At 51.8% G+C, this 19283-nt stretch overlaps 1 protein-coding gene across 2 annotated transcripts; it reads left to right on the top strand.

The window, feature by feature from the left end:
- Positions 1-854: 854 nt before the first annotated feature.
- Positions 855-18035, top strand: PKIG (cAMP-dependent protein kinase inhibitor gamma). Of its 2 annotated transcripts, none has more exons than XM_032127037.1 (4): positions 855-1086; positions 6570-6634; positions 15676-15851; positions 17084-18035. In XM_032127037.1, the coding sequence occupies exons 3-4, from the start codon at positions 15701-15703 to the stop codon at positions 17161-17163; spliced, it is 231 nt and encodes a 76-aa protein (XP_031982928.1). In that variant the 5' UTR covers positions 855-1086; positions 6570-6634; positions 15676-15700; the 3' UTR covers positions 17164-18035. The 2 variants fall into 2 exon arrangements, with proteins under 2 accessions (XP_031982928.1, XP_031982927.1); XM_032127036.1 differs by having other exon boundaries at positions 6567-6634.
- The last annotated feature ends 1248 nt before the right edge of the window (positions 18036-19283 follow it).

The following is a 19283-nucleotide window of genomic DNA, read 5'->3' as shown; positions in this document are numbered from 1 at the left end:
TACACTCCTGTGTGCTCACACACCTTCCCTCCACACTGGTGGGGCCAGGCAGGAGCACGGGCCCAGGGGATGACTGCAACCACCTTGATTGATTGGTTTCAGCCACACGGTGGGATCTGCAAGGCTGAAGGGACACCAGGAGGGGATGCCAGCCAGAGGGACATTCCTCGGTCCATGTGGTACCGTGTGGTACCAAGAACATCCAAAATTTTCTCTTCTTCTCTAGTGACCTCAAGCTCACTGAGAGTTCCCAGGGTGTGCTTCACACAGCAGGGTGGCCACAAAGGCATGTGTTTTATATGTGATACTGCCTTAGCACCTTCCCCCTTAAATCCAGGTGCTGTCACCAGCTAGCTCTGCACTTCACCCCCAAATACAGCTGGCATACAGGGGCAGATGAGCTGCAGTACTCCTGGGGTTTACTCCATGGGAGTCAGTGGAGCAAGAAGCACTCCAATACAACACAAAGCTGGGTTTTTCTTGGGAGGCACTTTCCCAGTGCTACACCTGGCAGGATAGCTCAGGCTGCTCAGGGGGGTGGTGGTGTCTTTGGCCAGGCAGTGGTGGAGAGGATAAACGGTGGGATGCAGGTGAGATGTGAATCCGAGCAATATGCCAGAGAATCCTGGGGGAGCTGCAGGCAGGAGGGAGCGCCCGGCAGCAGAAGCCCCAGCGCTGAGCACCGAAGGGAGGATGCTCGGGCACATGCAGCTGCCGGGGGATGGGGTTACAAACCGAAGCTAAACAAAGATCCCTGTGAAAAGGAAACGGATCCCTCCTGCCGACTGTAAGGTAGGAGCCAAGCGGGAGTTGCTTGACATCATCGGGCAGAGCATTGGATTACAGCAGGCAGGGACTGACTCGAGAGGAGGAGAACACGCCCCTTGGGCCCCACAAGTGCAACTTCATTTAGCAGCTCCCAGTAGAAGGAAACTGCAAGTCTGAAAGTGGCCGCGGCTCTCCCGGGCAGCCTGGCTGCTCGCCACAGCGGGCAGAGACGCCAGGAGGGTGTAATCCAGCTTCGACTCCTTCCTCAGCGGCGGGACCACAGGACTTGGGAGCTGAGAAGCGGCGGGAGCCAGGGCTGTAAGTAGGGCTGTGCTCGCTGTAGTGGGGGCAAGAGCCTGGCGAGGGGCTGGGGTGGTGGTTGACAAGGACGCCTGCCTGGGAGTGCAGCCAGGGGCTCTTCTCCTGCCCACAGCCGTGCCACGAGGCAGGGGTTTGTTCGGAGAGATGGTGAACTTTTACCCAACCGACTGCGAACAGCGAGGGTTTTGCTGCCGGCAAACCGGGGGCTGAAACGGCAGAGCTGCATCCCGGTTTTTCTGCTGCTGGGAGAGAGCAGCCGCTCGCAGGCTGATGGCAGGGACGTGGCTGCTGTTTCGCTTGGGAAATAACGCGGTTCAGCGCTCGCCGCAAAGGGGTAGCAGGGAGAGCAGACTCAGAGGATAGAAATCACAGACGACCGCGGATCAGTGACCCCCGTGGGGATTTCTGGCCTCATTTCCAACATGTGTCCGTTTATTCTGAGCGATTTGCCGGAGGGAATCCCTTACAGCTTGGGGGTTGCTCTGTGCTCGCACGGGAATGGGACAGGCACCCGGCAGTCCGTCAGTGCGGGGCCGTGGTGGGAATCCATCCCTTGGGATGTCAGGAGCCGTAGGGCTGCCCGGGACTCCCCTCGGAACTGCGGGCACGAGCAGAGCTTTCAGAGCGTGGCAGCAGAAGCAGGCTCAGAGACTTGCTGGCATCCGGCTTTCCAAGCAAATGTTTGAAAAGGCAAAGACTCGTGATAAAAAAAGAACTGCTGTGTGGTGGTATTCTCAGGAGGCTTTGCAAATTCCTCCACCTCGAAGCTGTGTGTCTTTCCTCTCTCTGGATTCCCCTAAGCAGCTGGTAGCGAGCCGTGGTGGGGAGCTTTCACATGCATGCAATGCCTTGGCCCCAAAGGCGTCTTTGGGAAATTTCCTTTGCTTGGAAGGGGTAAATGGTTCTGCAGATCAAGAGCCAAGTATAGCTGTGAACCCAGAGGCAATGCCCTGGGTGGCTGTGCTGGTGACTCAAACTAGGAGGAGGACAGGCTGGGGTCAGCGAGCACGAGGCAGCTGCAGCGGGGATGCTGCTGCAGTGTGAGGGTGAAGGGGGATTTGCGGAGTGGGTACGGCTTGACTGGGTGGCTGAAACTCTCAGATGGTGACAGCCCCTCGAGCTCTGGGCTGTTTGCTCGGCGTGCCTGGCTTGGTTACTGTGGAGCAATGCTTGGCTTCAGAGACTCTTGCCTGGAAAGAGCCACCATGCTAATGTGTGGCCACCCAACAGAGAAATTGCCACCTTTCAGCTCTTGTGAGGGGTGGTGTTTAGGAAAGCGGGATGCATGAAGAGATCCTCAATGGCTGTATTTGTTTATAGTGCAGATGTAGGTTAAATGGCCATTTATAAACATGGATATACCAATAGAGCTTCATCTACCCTCAGGCACAGAACAGAGCACTGAGTCCTTCAGGCAGAGTTTCACATGGGTGTGAGCAGCCTATGCTGTCGTTTTGGGGGACACTTTCCACAGAGTGTAGACTCAGATGCCTCAGAGAACTGGAGACCATTAACTACAGTACACAGGCAGCTTGGTCATGAGGAGATGAAACCCAGGAATGTTCACAGCTGTGCATGTTCTGACCACCTGGCACTTCTGTAGCCAGTGGCTGATCCTGAGGGGTGTACAGGCACATGATGAGCTAGGATGGGGAGTTTTGCTTTTTCCTCTTATTCCAAAGAAAAATCAATGTTCTTTTGATCCCTCTCAGAGGAATACCCACAGGGACACAACCTTGCCACCCAAAATAACTATGGAAAACGTTTTCCAAGCTGCTAACATTTCCTGATCTTCCACATTTCAGAACCAGTTTCTGCGGCACACTGCTGTGCATTAATGCCTCCAGCCTGTCTGGGCACCCAAGCACCAGCATCATTCCTATTTTACATGGGCCTCACACAAAGCAGATGATTTCCCTGGGCTCACACAGGTCTGTGGCAGAATGGGGGACGAATCTGCACATCCATAAGGAACAGCAGAAGCTTCAACCTGGCTTTTTATTTGCCTGTGTCACCCTGTTCTGATCTCTCCCGTTTTCACATTCCAGTTGTTTCTCCACACTCTTAGGGGTTTCCTCTGTGTCATCAAAGCTGTTTATACAGACTGATCCAAAAAATAAATTTTCCATCACAACACCCATTTTAGAGAGGATGAGAGGGGAAGAAAGCCCACTGCTTCTAGCTGTCTTGCTCATGACTAGAAAAGGACAAGTCATAAGGGAAGCCGCTCCCCAGGGTTGCCAGCACCAGCCAGGGAGAAGAGAAGGTTCAGGTGTTCCATGGGCCTTGTCCCAGGCTCCTCATGATGGCAGTTAGAGAGGCTGAGATGGCTCCAGGCCTCGGCTGGCACCTGCAGCACAAAGCAGGAAGAGCAGCAGTTGGACTATGAACTGCCTGGGCCCCACTTCAAAACTCTCACTCGCTTCGAGCCTAAGGGAGTATGTACTTTACACCACTCATTTCTGGTTTCCACAGCAAGTTCCCCAGCACTTCCCTTCCCAGGAGAGCCCAGAGAGGCCAGGTGCTCTTTGCACAGCTCTTCCATGCAGGCACAGTGCCAGTCACAAGCCACTGCCTGGGGAACTCCCTGTCGGGCGCCGAAATGCCATTTCTGTTGATATTTGCAGTGATGTAATAAGCCAAACATATCCCCACCAGAGCGTCACCAACTTTACTGGAGTTACTGCTTCCACAAAGTGTAATTAATCTGTGGTGCTCACTGCCATGAGATATCCGTGGAACAAAGAGCTCTGAAGGCATTTTAATGGATATCAGGTAGTTATCTTGGTAACAAAACAATTCTGGGTATGATTAAGAGGATATTGCATTGTAAGGATTGTAACACCTCCTGTTTCAGAGTCATTAGTGACTTATGAAAAGCATTCCAGTACAATTAGAGGTTTTCTTGTACCTCTGAAGCCGAGGTTGCCAGCTGCTGCTGGAGACAGGGCACTGAATGAGGCAGTCTGGCTGCTCTGGGAGGACCAGGCTGCTGTCCTGATCAGCCATGCATGCAGCCTGTTGTTTACCCAGCAGCCAAGAGATGCAAGAACAACCTTCTCCCTGCTGCCATCATCTTGCTTGAAACCAGGAAGGATTTCCTCTCTGGATCAAAGCAGCACCGTAACAGCTGTTGTGTAGAATAGTCTTGAATTCTGCCAAAAAAACATTCTGGGGTGTGTTTTTCTGGAACATACATTCATCTTGAAGCAATGCTGAGAGGACTAAGGTTATTTTATATGTTTGCTCCTTTTGGGTAACAGCTGGTCACCATGGAGGGAATCTGAACCTCAAACATCAGATGGGACAAGAGAAATGATCTTAAGTTGCAACAGGGAAGGTTTAGGTTGAATATTAGGAAAAATTTCTTCACCCAAAGGGTTATCAAACACTGAAACAGGCTGCCCAGGGAACTGCTGGAGTCACTATCCCAGGAAATATTAAAAAAATGCCTGGATGTGGCACTTGGGGACATGGCTTAGTGGTGGACTTGATGACCTTAAAGGTCTTTTTCAGTCTAATTGATTCTATAATTTTATGCTGGTGCCCTTGTAATTCATTCCTGATGGGGTGTGGATGTTTATCTAGCCAATGAACCTTGATGGGTTACAGAACTAGACAACAAAACAAAGTCAGTGTAGCCCATCCTGAGGTGGACCAATCCATGTACCACCATTCCAAACAGCCTGGCCTTTGTGCTGAGGGGCCTCTGGAGCTCTGCCCGTCACCCTGGGAGCAGCAGGACCAAGTGAGCCAGAAGAGGATGAGCCTTTATGGATGGAACAAGAGGGGCAGCTTCAAATCTGCAGACTCCAGATGCCCAAGCAAGGGCTGTGGGGAGAAACACCTAGCCAGAGCCAGGCCTGCAGGGTTAGAAAGCCAATACCAGCTGCTAAAGAGTTTTTGTCTCCAAAATCAGCTCTTTTTTGAGAGAGAAAATGGGGGTTTCCCCTCATGTCCCATCACAAACAAGGCTGCTCAGTGATAACTTCTACTTCAGAGCATCATTGCTCCAGTTTACTTTAAGCCTCTCTTGGCAGAGGCCCACGTGTTTTGAGATGTTTTGCAACACTGCTGAAGTGCTGGAGGTTTAGCTGTTTGGGCAGTGTAACATGCAAGCCAGGGCAGGAAGGCAAAGGAGGAAAATAAAGACTTGTGGATTCCCAAAGCTGGGTTTCTTCCTTCCTGCTTTTGTTTGCCTGCTTGGTGCCCAAAAAGGGCAATGCATATTCCCAGAGTTGTGGGAATACTGTTTCTTTTCCGGTCCAGTGTTTCCAGTAAGCACTTTGCTATAAATGGGGTTAAGACTAACAAAAGTTTATTGTTAAATCCCTGTGTCTTTGTTTAGCTCCTGTCATGATCATAATTAGCATTTTCCACTTCTGCAAGCCTGTCATCTGCAGAGCTGAAAGTGTTTTAAAATATTTGAAGCATCTAACAGGGGGAGGGAGTATTAATAGCTCCATTTAACAGATGGGCAAACTGACACATAAAAGCAGCAAGTGCCCTGTCCTTGAAGCAGGGCCAGAGCCAGCAAGTAGTCAGCTTCAACTACAAAGTTTTGAAAGTGGGTCAAAAAAATAAAGAGAAAGGCTGTAGATCTGTCCCAGTTTGGAAAATGATAGGAAATGGTTCCAGTCACAGTCATACTTAACCCAGATGGACCAGACAGATGAATTGCTGGATGAGCTGCTGCTTATATGGTTAAGTGGCTCATCTCTTGATTTCTGTTCTGCTAACATTTATCCCTGGGACAAAGGGAAAAACACAGTCCATGATGTTCCAAAATAGTCAGAAAGCTGAAACAGCTGCTAAAATAAGCAAGTGTCCTGTTGGCTGGGCTCTGCAGGTCAGGGGATTGCAAAGCACCCACAGATGTTGAGGCCACAGAGGAAATGTCTTTGAGCAGGGCTTGGGGACAGCAGGAGGAGGCTCAGCTGTGCACAAACAGCACAGACCCAAGGAGCTGGACACAGACCCAGCAAGGCAAACAGAACTAGATTAAAGTTCCCCTTTCACCTCAGAGAAGCTGATATGGGAGTTTCACTTCTTTAAAGGGCAGCAGAGCTGCAAACCAATATTCATTTATACTCTGGAGGCAGCTGCTGGTCCCTGCAGTGCAGGTCAGGACATGAGTTGCCTCAGTTCTCCCAGCACCTGTGAGAGGGCAAAGAAAGAAGCAAAACCAAAGAGGACTTCTCTGTGCAGCCCAGCTGGCCTTTCCATGTACTTTAACACAACAGTCCAAGTCTATTAGCACAAACCCTCCTGAGGAGGTGCCACATGAACACACCATTCCACAGCCCTTGTGCTGGTGGTGTCTCCACCAAGCCAGGCTCCATCTGAGTCTGCTGGGCAGAGCCCTGCCAGCCCTCTGCTATCCTGGTCACAGAGAGTGGGAAGAGCAGCTGAGCCTTATGCTTCCCAAAACAAGCACAGATAATGTTTTCTTACTTTTTTTCCTTCTTCTTTCCCAGAAGCTGTTGTCCTGCTGTGCATGAAGCGTGTTTGAAGTCATGTCCAGAAGGAAAGTCCTCTAAATCAGGTAGGGACTTACACTATGGCTGATAAAGCTTTTATTCACAGGGAAATATTACAAACAGAAATGGGTTTTTTCCTTCCTGTAGCATTGAGTCACTTGACCTCCCTCTGTATTCTGGATTACTAGATGCTAGAAAGCCGCTAAGAGGAAAAAAATGCCAACAATTCTGCCATAATGACTTTCCTGCTGTATTATCCACACCTCACAGCCATGTCCTTGTACCAAGCCATGTTCCAGCTCTGACTCCAAGGCAGCCCCCAGTGCCAGTTGTGCTCCACAGCCTCTCCCTGCCAGCGATGGGGATGTGCTGTGCAAATCCTGCTAAAGGCTGCCCACATGCTTTGCACGGGAATGTTGGTTGCCTGTACACAACGATGTAAGCGAGTTCTGTTCTGCGTGTAGAGTCAGCCCAGCAACGTCCAGGGAACCCCCAAAGCTTAACCTTCCGTGGCTCCTGCATAAATGGCAAGTCCTCTCTGTGGTTCTGCTCCTGTGGCTCCTGCACTCAGAACATCCCCTCTGTCCTCAGATCACTGCTTTCCCTTGCACAGAGCTGCCAGGGCTGTTTTGTGTGAGGTCTGCAGTACAGGATCTCAGGACTCTTTGGTGCACACAGACATCCCTCCTCTTGCAGGTCACTCAGACCAGTTCATCTCAGGTCCAGCATGGTCCCTACGCATGTTGGAGACACCCCGTGTCCTTCTATGCCCCAGCTGCACTTCAACAGGCAATAAAATACTTGGCAATTGATTTTATTAGGAGCTTTCCCTTTCCTAAGACTAGAGCTGGCAGTGATCACTGAGCATCCCCAGGGTAGCATTACAGTCATGTCTCCTCTTCAGCTCAGGTTTAGATGTCACATCCCCAGGGACTTAGGCAGAGAGACTTACCCTGCCTGCAGGAAGGATCAGGAGCTGCTGTCCCCTAACACAGCTATAAGGAAATGAAATACATCTGTCACAGAAATCTTCAGCCAAGGAGGTGTGCAGGCCTGCAGAGCTCTCCCTGCCCAGGTGGGGGTCCCAGCAGGGTAGCACAGCCAAAGGGGCTCCTGATTCCATTGGGTAACAGAAGCCGTGGAGCCACCCCTCGCTGGCAGCCTGTTCTGAACCCCAACACCTTCCTTTTCTGTTGTAGGGCTAACACCAATAGCACCATCCCAGCCACCAAAGACAGATTTTCCCCAAACCCCTTTCTCAGCAAGCACTGCCCCTGGCCCAGGGTGGGGGTCCCAGTGGTGCCTTTCTGTGCAGTGGAGCAGACAGACAGGGCAGCCAGCTCCAGGGAGCAGAGCTAAGCCTGGTTTTGCTAACCAGCTTCGTTCTGTGCTGACACTCTTAAGAGGTGCCCTGGTTATTTTTAGGCACCACTGGGAGCTGCCAGGGATCTTGCACCTCAGGAGGCATCACAGCCTTTCGCTCAGCCCCTTACACAGCTCTGAGTCAGGAGGACTCTTTGGATGCTGGATGCAAATTCCTATGGGATTGTGCAAGCCTCAGTGAGGCAGAGCCAAGGCAGGTGGCTCTCAGCTTCCTGCACCCTGTGCTGAGCAGAGCCTCCCCAAGCAAAGCCTCCTCAACAGCAGCAGCCAAACCTGCCCAGTTACAGCCCTCACAACTCCTCTTTCAAGCTCAGCTCCCCTTCCCAGCCACGCAAGCGCTGCTTTCCCAGAGCAGCAGGGCTCAGCTCCTCAGATGACAAAGAAGAGCTGGACTAAGTAGCTCTGTTTCCTTCTAGGCATAAGAATAAAGACTCATCCTTGTTTACCTCTGTCCTTGTAGAGAGGTCTCCCTTAACCCAGAAAGAGAGCTATACCATCAAGGGCTGCTGTAGCTTCACCTTCCTCTTATATGTGACAAGGGCAGCCGTGCTAGAAAATAGCCCCAGCTGCATCTCCTCAGCACTTGTTTGACTTCTCCTTACCCAGGGAAGCCTCCAACGTATTGGGGAGCTTGTGCTGAGGTCGAGCATCCCTGAGCCAGGAATTCAGGTTTTAGAGGTGATGTTCACTCAGAGGTCAGTGCCTTGGTGTGATCAGAAAAGCTGTGGGGCTACTGGGGGGTTTCCAGCCTTTGAGGTGGAATCCATTGGGACTTTTCTTCATGAACAATCTGGAGGAAGGCAAGGAACCCAAGCCTGAAGGGAATCCCCATTGCACAGGAATTCACCCTGTGGCCCAGGTGTGGTAGGGTGACTGCATATCACAAGCAGGGAGAATACATGGGCCATGCCTGCCCCAGCAGCTGTGGGATTTCTGTAGCTGAAGGGTCACTGGTCTGTGGTGTGTCTGCTTTGCAAGTTCAGGCACTAGCAGATCCTCCACACAGTTGTTCATGTAAAAATATGTTGACACATAAAGAGAAATAAGTACGAAGTTGTGAGAAAATAAAAGTAATGGAGAAGGGACTCATAACCCCAGAGTCCTTACAGCTTTGAAAGGGGACAGAGGGTCCTGTGAGTGCTCATGGCTGCTCTGGGTGAACACAAGCAATTTGGCTCTCTTCTCTCTGCCATGCAAAAGCCACAGTGCTGTGTCCATCCAGTGTGAGCCTGGCTTGAGGGGGTGAAAAATGGGCAGGGAGAAAGGTGCCAGCCTGCCATGTCCTAGGGCCTGCTGGGGCTGAGCGTGGCTTATCCATGCTGTCACCCATCCCTCAGAGGGACATGTGTCTTTTGGACGTGGGGACAAAGCAGAGTACCCTGATTCATTAGCACCTTGAAGCCGAGAGATGTGAAAAACAAGCTCGACCTGGGAACAAAACAAAAATACAGCTGCTGTCACGGCAACTGTCTCCAGATGCACAGAGAGACCAATTATTTCCGTTAATCAACTTAGTGAGAAGCTGCAGAAGAGGCTTAAGCTACATCGAGGCTCAGTAGTGGGGGGAGGGAGGAGCAGAGCGGCTCCATCGAACTGTGATTCTTCCCGTGCTGGAGGATTTTTGGAGCAGCTTCTCAGCACCTGTGCCTTGTGGGGACTGACAGAGGGGTGCTGCCTGCTTCAGGCATGGGGATGCAGGCTGGCAGCACTGCGTGGCCAGAGCTGAGCACTGGGCACCCTTCTGGCAGATGGAAGGATGGATGGATGGACAGACGGACAGGGAGCTCCCTCCCACCATCACCCACGCATCCTGACGCTAACAGGATGCCAGTGGGGCTGAGCAATGCCCTCCTGCCTCCCTCAAGCTCCCCCTCTCCCCTGGGGATCAGAGCAGAGCACACAAGGACTCGCCCTACCCCGACACCGAGGGTTGGCTGGGATTTTGAAATCCGGCTGGGCCATTTCTTACATCAGTGGGAAGCCAGGCAGTGGCTGTGAGGATGTGGGACAGCAGGAGGGGCCTTGCAACAGTGAGGACTCTGCAGTGGGGGGGCCATGAGGATGTGCTGAAGGCCAGGAGGGAGGGGAAGGAGTTTGGGGAGCTTGGCAGAGCTGCATACAAGGTTCGTGAAGTCATAGAGGAGTCAGTCTAAGTCTTATCTTAAACATGGGGCTAAGCAATTAGTTATTAGTTCTACAGGCATTAAATGATCTTTATACTGTAAAACCAGGCCAAATGAAAAGAAGGGATCTATTTGTGGACACTGAACCTCAGCTGTATCTACTCTCCTCCTAAAGGAATTAAATTTTCCAGCAAGTCCTAGAGAATGCTGGAAACTCTGTTCCTGCAAAACCACTGCAGTGGCTGGAGCAGCCGTGATGTCTGTCCTGGCTGAATGTATCCTATTCAGTGTAAGAGCCAGAGGGTCCAGAGTTATTACAAGGAATCCCACAGTTAAAACCTTGCATAAATGCCAATGTGCCATACCCAACTTGATATCTCTTCATCACTGGAGTCTGGTGAGGCTTTTCCATGCTATTCTCACCTGGAAAGAAGCTGCTCAGCACATGAGATGGACACACGTGCCTTGGTAGGAGATCAGGCTGCTGCCGTGGTCCTGCTGTTTTCTCACCAAGCCAGGAAGCTCAGAGCTCAGCAGTTCAGAGCACATCAATTCTGGCCAGTCAGACTCACCACCACCACGTTGTGAAGAACACAGAGCCAAGAAGAGAGGGGGAGCTCTGACTTTGGTGTGGACCCTGTCACCAACCATACACAGCTTGTTGCAGCCAGGCTGGGCTCCCAACAGGAGCATCTTCATCCTCAGCTGCATCTTCAGCTCAATTTCTGGCCATGGATCTGAGCTTTAGTGCATGGGGGTCATGAGACATAATGAGGCCTTTACGGCACAATCACAGGTCTAAAAATACCCAAACAACACTGTTAAAGAGCCCTTCTTCTTTGATGTACAGCCCCTCACGCATGTTCCCAGACAAGACCCAATGGAAAATTTGCTGAAATTCCAGCTGGAGGTTGTCAGACTGTTGGTGGAAACCCCCTGACCTCAAGTGCTGGCCTCAGCCCTACGGGATATTTTTTTCTCCTCACTGGATGTGACTCTCCCAGCGGGAAACCTCACAGCAAACCCACAGGGAGCACAGAAATCCCGGTGCTTCCGTCTCTGTGCTCTACCAGACCCCCCTCTTTAGTAAACCATCCTACACTGTAAATATTTTAAAAGCCCAGCAGGGCTGCTGAGTATGTTTTGCTGTTGTTATGGATCCGGCCCCGGCAGGAGAGGTCTAATAATAGTCCTGTACCCTGGAATGAAAGGGCAAGGGGCACTGCACAATATGGAGAGCTCCAAGGAGACTGCACCACTTCATGCCTTGCTGGTGGGATGTGATGCCTGAGCAGAAAAAAGGGTCACATCCCTGTTCCCAAGCAGAACTTTGGAATTTTGCCCCAGAAACATGGCATGGTTTTGTTGGCTTCAGGGCTTTACAACTCCAGAAGTTTGGAGAGTGCTAAATCCACTGGTTAAATCCACCAAGCAGGAGGGAGAGCGTGTCCTGGGCTGGGCTGTGGGATGAGGGCGCCGTCTCCAACTGAAACCTGCAGCTGTTGGTCCCAACTGCCCCTGGCAATGGACAGCGTGAGGCCAAAGCTGGGCTGCAGCACCTCAAAACGGGACTCTGTCAGGGCTCCTGATGCCAGGAATTGCCTGCAGCAGGCACAGGAAAGGCTGAGGTACAGGACTCCCTGCCTCAGGTGTCCCAGGGACAGCACGGAGGGCAGGGCTGTGCTGGCTGCCTGAAGGCACAAGGGTGTCCAAGCAGGGGCCTAAGCTGCCTCATGCCTCACGGATCTGTGCAGAGAAGGGGGCCTTAGGAAGAGAGAAGAACACTGAGAAAGGCAAAAGGTTAAAGGGCAGAGCAGGAGGCACAAAGCAGGCAGGGGGGAAATGGCTGAGTTCAGCCCAGCCTGCTGATAGCCAGCACCAGCACCCAAAAATAGCCCTTCCTAGCCATGAAATGTTTAACCTAGATGAGGGACAGATGCAGTTTCGTGTGAAGGGTTTCCTTGAAACTGGAGTCAGGGCTGGCTGTGACTGTAGCATCCACCCGATCCCAGGGATCAGCCCTGGACACTGGCTGGGATCGCAGAGTGCTGTGCTGGGGGTGACCTGCCAGGTGTGCCCAGGTCGCTTCTCTGCCACCCTTACGTTGTTTGCAGTAACTGTTTGCTGTAGTCCCTGGGATCTGTGCTGTGAAGCAGGCAGGGGGGACACAGGAATCAAATGCAGGCTTGTCAGTGGGACCGAATGGAGCATGGAGCTGACCCAAAAGAAATGCCTCCGTTTATTCTACCAAAAGGCAGAGGAAACATTTAACCCTTTAATTTTTCAGCACCCACCTTCTAAATGGGCAAAACTCAGTCCCAGAATGAGTAGGGCTGGTTTAGCTGCAGCCCCCAGAGCGGAGCCAGCTGCTCTGTCAGCTGCTGGGTGATTTCCCTGGAAAATGCCGACAAGCCCAGTTGCAATCCGACAGCAAAACCTCTCTGGAAGCCAAGTCCCCACCAGCAAAGCCAAGACTATTACAGCTCAGATTTTTTAGTACTCACAAGACACTACAGAAAAATAAGTCCAAACCAAAACAGCAGGCTTGGCAGATCCAGGGGCAGCTCTGGGGACATACCTGGTGTCAGTGGCAGCTTGTGAGGGGCTTCTTCACTTGTGGCCAGCTGCCCCGGGACAGGCAGCACCACTTCCCCATGGCAGAGGGGACACAGCCTCCCCCCAAGCAGCAAACTTTTGAGGAATGTGCAAGAGGCAGCAGATCCCAGCCTTCCTGCCCCATCCCTGTGGGCTGGCACACTGTGCTGAGGGCACAGGGACTGCTTCTGTTACCATCAGCAGCAGGGAGGAAAGGGAGGGCAGGAAAGGACCCTCTGGGGACGAGCTGAATCACCTCTTTGAAGCGCCCTACAAACCTTTGCACATTGTATGTGTGTGCCGTGGGATAACGCCTGCAGTGCCTGGCAAGAGCAGGCCCATATCCTGCCAGTCCACGGGAGAATGAAAATACAAAGGTGGGGAGCCAGCGGGTGATGCACCTCCCTTTGCACCCCCTGCCACCCCGAAATGACTCTCCAGGTGACAGTTTCAGGTTGAACTATGTGGCAAGAGGGAAGGTGGTTCCTTTGCAGTCCTGAAAGATGTTAAAAGCAGTCACTGAGTAAAACCCCACAGAACTGTGGGTTCTGTGCCTCGAAGCACGGAAATGCTGTTGGAAAAATCAGGTTTTTCTATCAAAATTGAGGCAGCTGCTCCCATCACCCTCTCAGCCCAACGACTTCCCAGAGGCAGAGGCTGGAATCTCTCTGCCAGCGGGGAGGGATCTGCCTGCAAGATTTTTGAGAGCCACCCACCTTGAAAATCCCGGAGGAATTGCACACATATGAAGGCTTTGCTGTTAAATGTGCCTGTCTCCAGCTCTTTGCATGGAGAGCGGAAGGCAGGAACCCTCCCAGCCACGGAAACAGATAAATCACATACGCCATCTCCCGGCCACCGAGCCGGCACCCAGACCCGCACACTTGGTGCCTGCTATTTTGAATCAGGGTCCGTGTGAGAGGAAACTTACGTACTTGGCACTGCCACTAGCGTTGGCAGCTACATCAAGGGGCAGCGGGAAAACGCTGCATCCCAGGGGCTGGCTCCTGCTCCCCAGTTTGGGGAGTCCATCCTAGAAAGCAGATGGTCCTGCCCCTAGTACAAGGGCAGCAGGACTCTGGGGCATATCAGCTCTGGAATAGCCTCACTGGTTCGAGATGGACCCGGGCTTGTCTGGATTGCTCCTAGGGAAACCTCCCAAGTCCATATGACATCTCTCTGGCAGCTGTAGAATGTCAGCAGTGTCTGGGCTCCGGTGACCTGTGAGGATTTGTCTGGGAATGATGGATACTTGTCCTGTCCTGCGGAAAAGGCACTTTGCTTGCTGAGCTCATCCAGCCCGCTGCATCCAGAGTGGGTGCCTTATCCCAGGAAGGGCACGCCAGAGATGGAAGGAGGGAAAAGGAGAAAAAGAAGCTGGATCTCCTCCTGGGGCAAAAGATGCAGATTTTCCCAGGGCTTGTTAACAGGAGCTAGATGGATGCCAAGTCTGTAGAGGAGGCAGGTGTTCACAAGAATTGTTAACTTTGGGGAAATAGGATCTCCTGCAAGATCTGGGTGGGCCAAGCCCCACATCCCACCAGTGAGCTGGTGCCAGCACTAGGAGAGGAGTCCCTGGGGCTACCAAAACATGCTGGGTTTCCGTGGGTTTGTGGTTACTGCACCCTGCTCAGCTCAGGAACAGAGAGAATCTAACCTCTTTTATCCCAGTTATTGCATCTTCACCTGCATCTCCTTTCTACTGCCATAACATCGGGGATTGGAGTGAGGAGTGCGATTCCTGTTCAGGCTGATGGTCTGCCAACAGATTTCCCTGGCAGGGAAATCAATATCAAGCAGGATTTGTAAAGGAAGCTGAGCAAACTCCTCTGTGGGTCATTAACTCCAAGGCACAAAAGCGAGTGAATGTGCATTAAATGTGCATGAATTTGTTTTCACTGCACACGAGCGTTTCTAATTGGGACCTGCTCCAAGCACTGACAGCATCAGCAGGGCTAGAGGCACATTTTACAGTGATCAGAATCACAGATAAGACAGCAATTAATCTCTTGATTCCACGCAGAAAAACAAACTAAGTGCCAAACAGAGTATACAGGAGCAGGAACTGAGAGCTCCAGGTTTCCCGTGCAGAGGCAGCGTGTGCTTGCTGTGCCCAGGAGCCAGGATCCCCACAACACCGTTCCCAGGTCCCTGCACTCCGTGTGCTGTGCAAACGCTGGCAAGGGAAACCAGCAGCCAGAATGAAAACCCAGCAACTTAAGGATTCATCAGCTGAACTCAGAGCTGGCTCACAGCGGAGCTCGCATGTGACAAGTGGCCGCTCCGGGCCTTTCTTCGTGCTGTGCACTTGGCACTGGCACAAGTCTGGAGTGAAGGGATCCAAATGTCTTGCAGAAGGAATGATTTTCACAGGTGTTTATCTCCCAGTAGTCTGGCCCAACGCTTCTTCAGTGACATTCAACAGCCAGCGGAGGCCAGTACTGCTCCAAAGCCCTGGACCTGTAAAATACTCCCTGCTCCCCCAACTTTCCAATGGGTATCCATCATTTCCCATTACAAATTCAGGTTGGATCACCACCCCATCCCCCAAGCAGTGAGCCAATTTGGCCTGTGTTCAGAGCTCCCATGCCATTTTGAGGAGGAAGCAGGGCTTTCTCTGTAATGCTTTTTCTGTAGGGAAAAGCTGCTGCAAGCGACCTTGTGCGCCTAAAGGAGAAGGCTGGAAACTCAAACAAGAGACAAGTTCCATGTCTGCCTTTGCAGTGGGAAGGCAGAACAAGTTCAGGCAGCTGGGATGGATCCTTCCTGCCTACCTGCCCTCACCTGGCACAGGGGGTCACCCAGCACAGTCTCCTCACACATCACCCCACGTGAGAGAGGTGATATCTGACATTTCAGTAGCTGCTGTCAGAGAACTGGAGCAGAGTTACAGGGACTATTTTCTCAGGCTGTAATGTTACCCCAGAGAGTAACCTAACCTGGAGGGAGCCATGACTTGAGCCATGCCGAGCATGCTGGGCCTCACAGCTGTGTTTTCTCTGCAGCGTTTTGCAAGCAAATAGAGATGCAATGGAGGTAGAGTCCAGCACCTACACTGACTTCATTTCCTGCGACCGGGCTGGCCGGAGGAACGCTGTCCATGACATCCAGCGAGAGGCAACCACCATCAGCATGCGCAAGCTGACCGAGGACATGGGTGACCTCGCTGTTGAGGGAGCAGGTGAGCTGCCACACGCACACACCAGTAAGCCCAGCAGCTCCTGCTCAGGCTGGAAGGGCAGGCATGAAGTGGCAGCACAGGTGACCGGTGCTGTCTCCAGGAGCACTGAGGCTCAGGAGGAACATCCCGTTCCTCACTGCTTCAGTCAGTGCCTTCATGCTCATGGATGCTCAGGTAGTGGGAGACTCTCCAGATCAAGGGGTGCTTTCAGTGAGCTGAATGATCCCTGGTTCCTGGCACAGGAGCTCTGCACGCTCCAGCCCAGGCCCTTTGCTCACGGGTGCTTAAATAAGGCATGCACTGACCAAGACCCTTTCCAGAGCAAGTTACACATCAGGTACACCTTAGGCTTTATAAAAAGCACGTATTGGGCAGGTTGTGGTTTGTCTTTTTCTTTTTTGGTTGGTTGTAAAAAAGTCAGCCTTTGAATAGTTCTGCAGTATTTCAAATAACAACAGAAATAACTTTCACACCAGCAGCCATCTCCAAATGCTCCCCTTCAGCCCGAATGTGGCAGCAATGTCACCCTGCTCAGTATCTGCTGGCCAGCTGGCTGTGGGGAGCTTGAATCCTCTGTCAAACCTGCCACTCTCATTCCACTAATAAGCCACACAACACAGACTATCATGGAAGAGGGGAAACTCAGTTTTTCCCTTTGCTGTATTAATCCTCTAGCCTACAACCTGTAACTATAAAACCACTTTAAAATACATTACCCCAACTGTACTTCTTTCAGCACCACCATACCAGTGTGAGTCCATCCACCGGCCCATAGTAAGCAAAACTTGGAGCTGTTCTAACAGAGAGCAGCTCAGGCAGCTGCCAGGCTGTCAGGCAGACAGTTCTGGAGCACTTGAAAGTTGGGTGATGAGAGCACATCCCTGCCCTGAGGCTCCCTCCCAGCATTGCCAGATGTGTTGAGAAGTGTTTGTACTCCAGGAATGTGAAGGGAGAACCCAATACTCTTAATCATAGAATCATAGAAAATGGCTTGGTTTGGAATGGACCTTTAAGACCATCTGCCATGGGCAGGAGCACCTTCCACTCGACCTCCCAGTCCAATCCAAGCTGGTCTTGAACAGTCCCAGGGATGGGGCCAAGTATCTGGTCACAGGAGGGTGACAATAGCTCTTCAGGTGACAATCTGGATGAACTCAGCTATAGCAATTACCAATGGCTTGTGTCCTCAGCAGGGTGTAACTGTGCTTTCTTCCCAATCCTCCCTTCTGCAGAAAGCCAAAGAGATGCCAGTTCTTCTGACAACGACCCTGGAGCAAGACCAAAGGGGCAAGAAAGCAGCCCCTCCCCATGAGAGCAAAAACGGGGTGGGTTGGGCAGGAGGAGGGCCTTGCTGTGAACATTAAACAAGCATTTGTTGAATCTGTGGACAAAAGCCAACCTGGAGCAGCAAGTTCTGTCAAATGCCTCTGCTGGAACCGTGTTTGTGTAGAGAGACAGAAGACACTTGCAAGGACTGGCACCTCCAAAAGACTTCTGCCCCATCCCTAAAGATTTAGAGCAACACTGCCGTGGTTGTAGTGATATGAGCCATTCTCAAGATGCCTTAGCTGCGATTTCCTCTTAGGGGAAAAACAGTTTCAGTAATAATAGACACACCAGATTTTCCTGTCCAAGGTACCTTCCTCCTTTGCAGATTTAGACTATTATTTATTCTGTTTCCATAGATTAGAAATTTAGATTATTGGTTTTTCTAAGCCTCACCCTCATCTGCATCTTAGACCTGGCCTCTGGATTGTCCACGTGGCCCCTCGTCAGGGTCAGGGTGGGCAGTGGGGAAAGGACCCGACCTGTCCTGCTGCCCTCATGTCAACACCACTCACCTGTGCTGCTGCTGCTTAGCATCAGGAAAGGACCAAAGCACAGCTGTGTGGGGATGAGCCCCACCTGGAGACCCAGCAGCACCAGCCACAGGCATCTTTTTCATCGGGTTTTAACACTTCAAGATGTTGTTAAGGGGAGGGGAGGAACATTTTGCTGGTTTGACTGTTGACATTCAGGCTTAACTTTGCAAGCTGTTAGCTGAGATGATCTCTGGTAGGATCTCACACCCTTCTCTCTTTAAGGAGACATGTTTTGTGTTAAAGATGGTTTGATAAAACTACATAAACTGTTGGAATAAATGACACAGCCTTCAAGTACTGAAGGTGGTTTTTTCTGCCTGGATGTTTCTTCTTCCTTTGTTTTACCTTTAGCTGCAGGGTGGTTTCATAGGGAGACATGGAGCTGTGCTAGGAGAGTCCCCTGAATTTGGGTCTCTGAAAGCCCATGGGTTTGCAGCACCCAGGTGGAGGCAGGTGTAGTTGGGCACACATTATAAAAGTCTGCCCCCACTTTCCCAGGTTGGCTGCCCAGACACCAGCAGAATTGGTGCCAGTGGGAAGAGGTGTTTTCCCTCTGCAGCACAGAACTACAGAACACTGCTGGTGTTCCACTGATCCCAGTGGAGCAGCCTGACTGGGACTGACAGCCAGCACAGGGACAAGGCAGGGCTGACCTGGGAAACTCCCCACTGGTGACACAAGGGCAAGCATCACCCTGACAGCCTAGGGGAGAACTGAATGTTACAAGTTTGAGATTTATCAGCAAAAACAAGGCCATAAATCAGCAGAGAAGCGGTTGCCAGACAGAGGGAGAATTGTCTGTGAGAAGTGATGGCCATGGGGCAAGCACAGAGGTGTTCACAGCTCCAGCCCCCACAGGAAATGAGGAATTGGCAGCCAGGCAGTGGCCGTGGCTGCTGCTTCCCAAAGAGTTCCCGGAGTGGCTGGGTGCCATCGCAGAGCCATGCCCAGATAGCAGCCAAGAGCCTGCTCCCACTTCCCGTGCCCCCAGGGCAAACCAGCAGGTAGTTCCTGGACCTGGCTGACAGCACAGTTGTGTCTTTAAGCCCCATTTCCAGCTCTTCTCACCACAGAACAGTAATTTTGGCTCATGCTGACACACACAGAGATGAAAGGCAGTGTGGAAGGACTGAGCACCACACAAGACCTCCAGCAGTCAAATCTGGGCTAATCTTAGCTCTCCCTGGTCAGAAAATAGCTGTTTCAGAATTATATTTAGGCAGAGGAGTAGGGACCTGTTGGCCAGCTACTCTGAGCAGATGGGCAAGAGGCATCGGGTTCCCCCTGCAAGTGACAGCCAGCTCAGCCACTGTCACTGACTGTGCTGCAAGACCAAGGGCACTGCCTTAATCAGCCACATCCTGATCTGCAGAGCTGCTGAGCACAGGGATGCTCTAAGCCCTTCATGTCAGCTGAACATGGCCATGCCAGACTTGTCAAGGTCTAACCAAGCACTAAATGACCCAAAACCTTTGGGCAAACACTCCCCTGTCTGCACTGACTGTGCAGCCCAACAGCCCAGACCACTCCTCTTCTGCCTCTGAGCATCAACCAACTGTGCAAAACCCAG

Source organism: Corvus moneduloides, chromosome 17 (genome assembly GCF_009650955.1).
Source record: "Corvus moneduloides isolate bCorMon1 chromosome 17, bCorMon1.pri, whole genome shotgun sequence".
Classification (NCBI taxonomy): Eukaryota; Metazoa; Chordata; class Aves; order Passeriformes; family Corvidae; genus Corvus; species Corvus moneduloides.
Note: the sequence above shows the minus strand (reverse complement) of the source record. Positions and strands in the feature narration are given on the sequence as shown.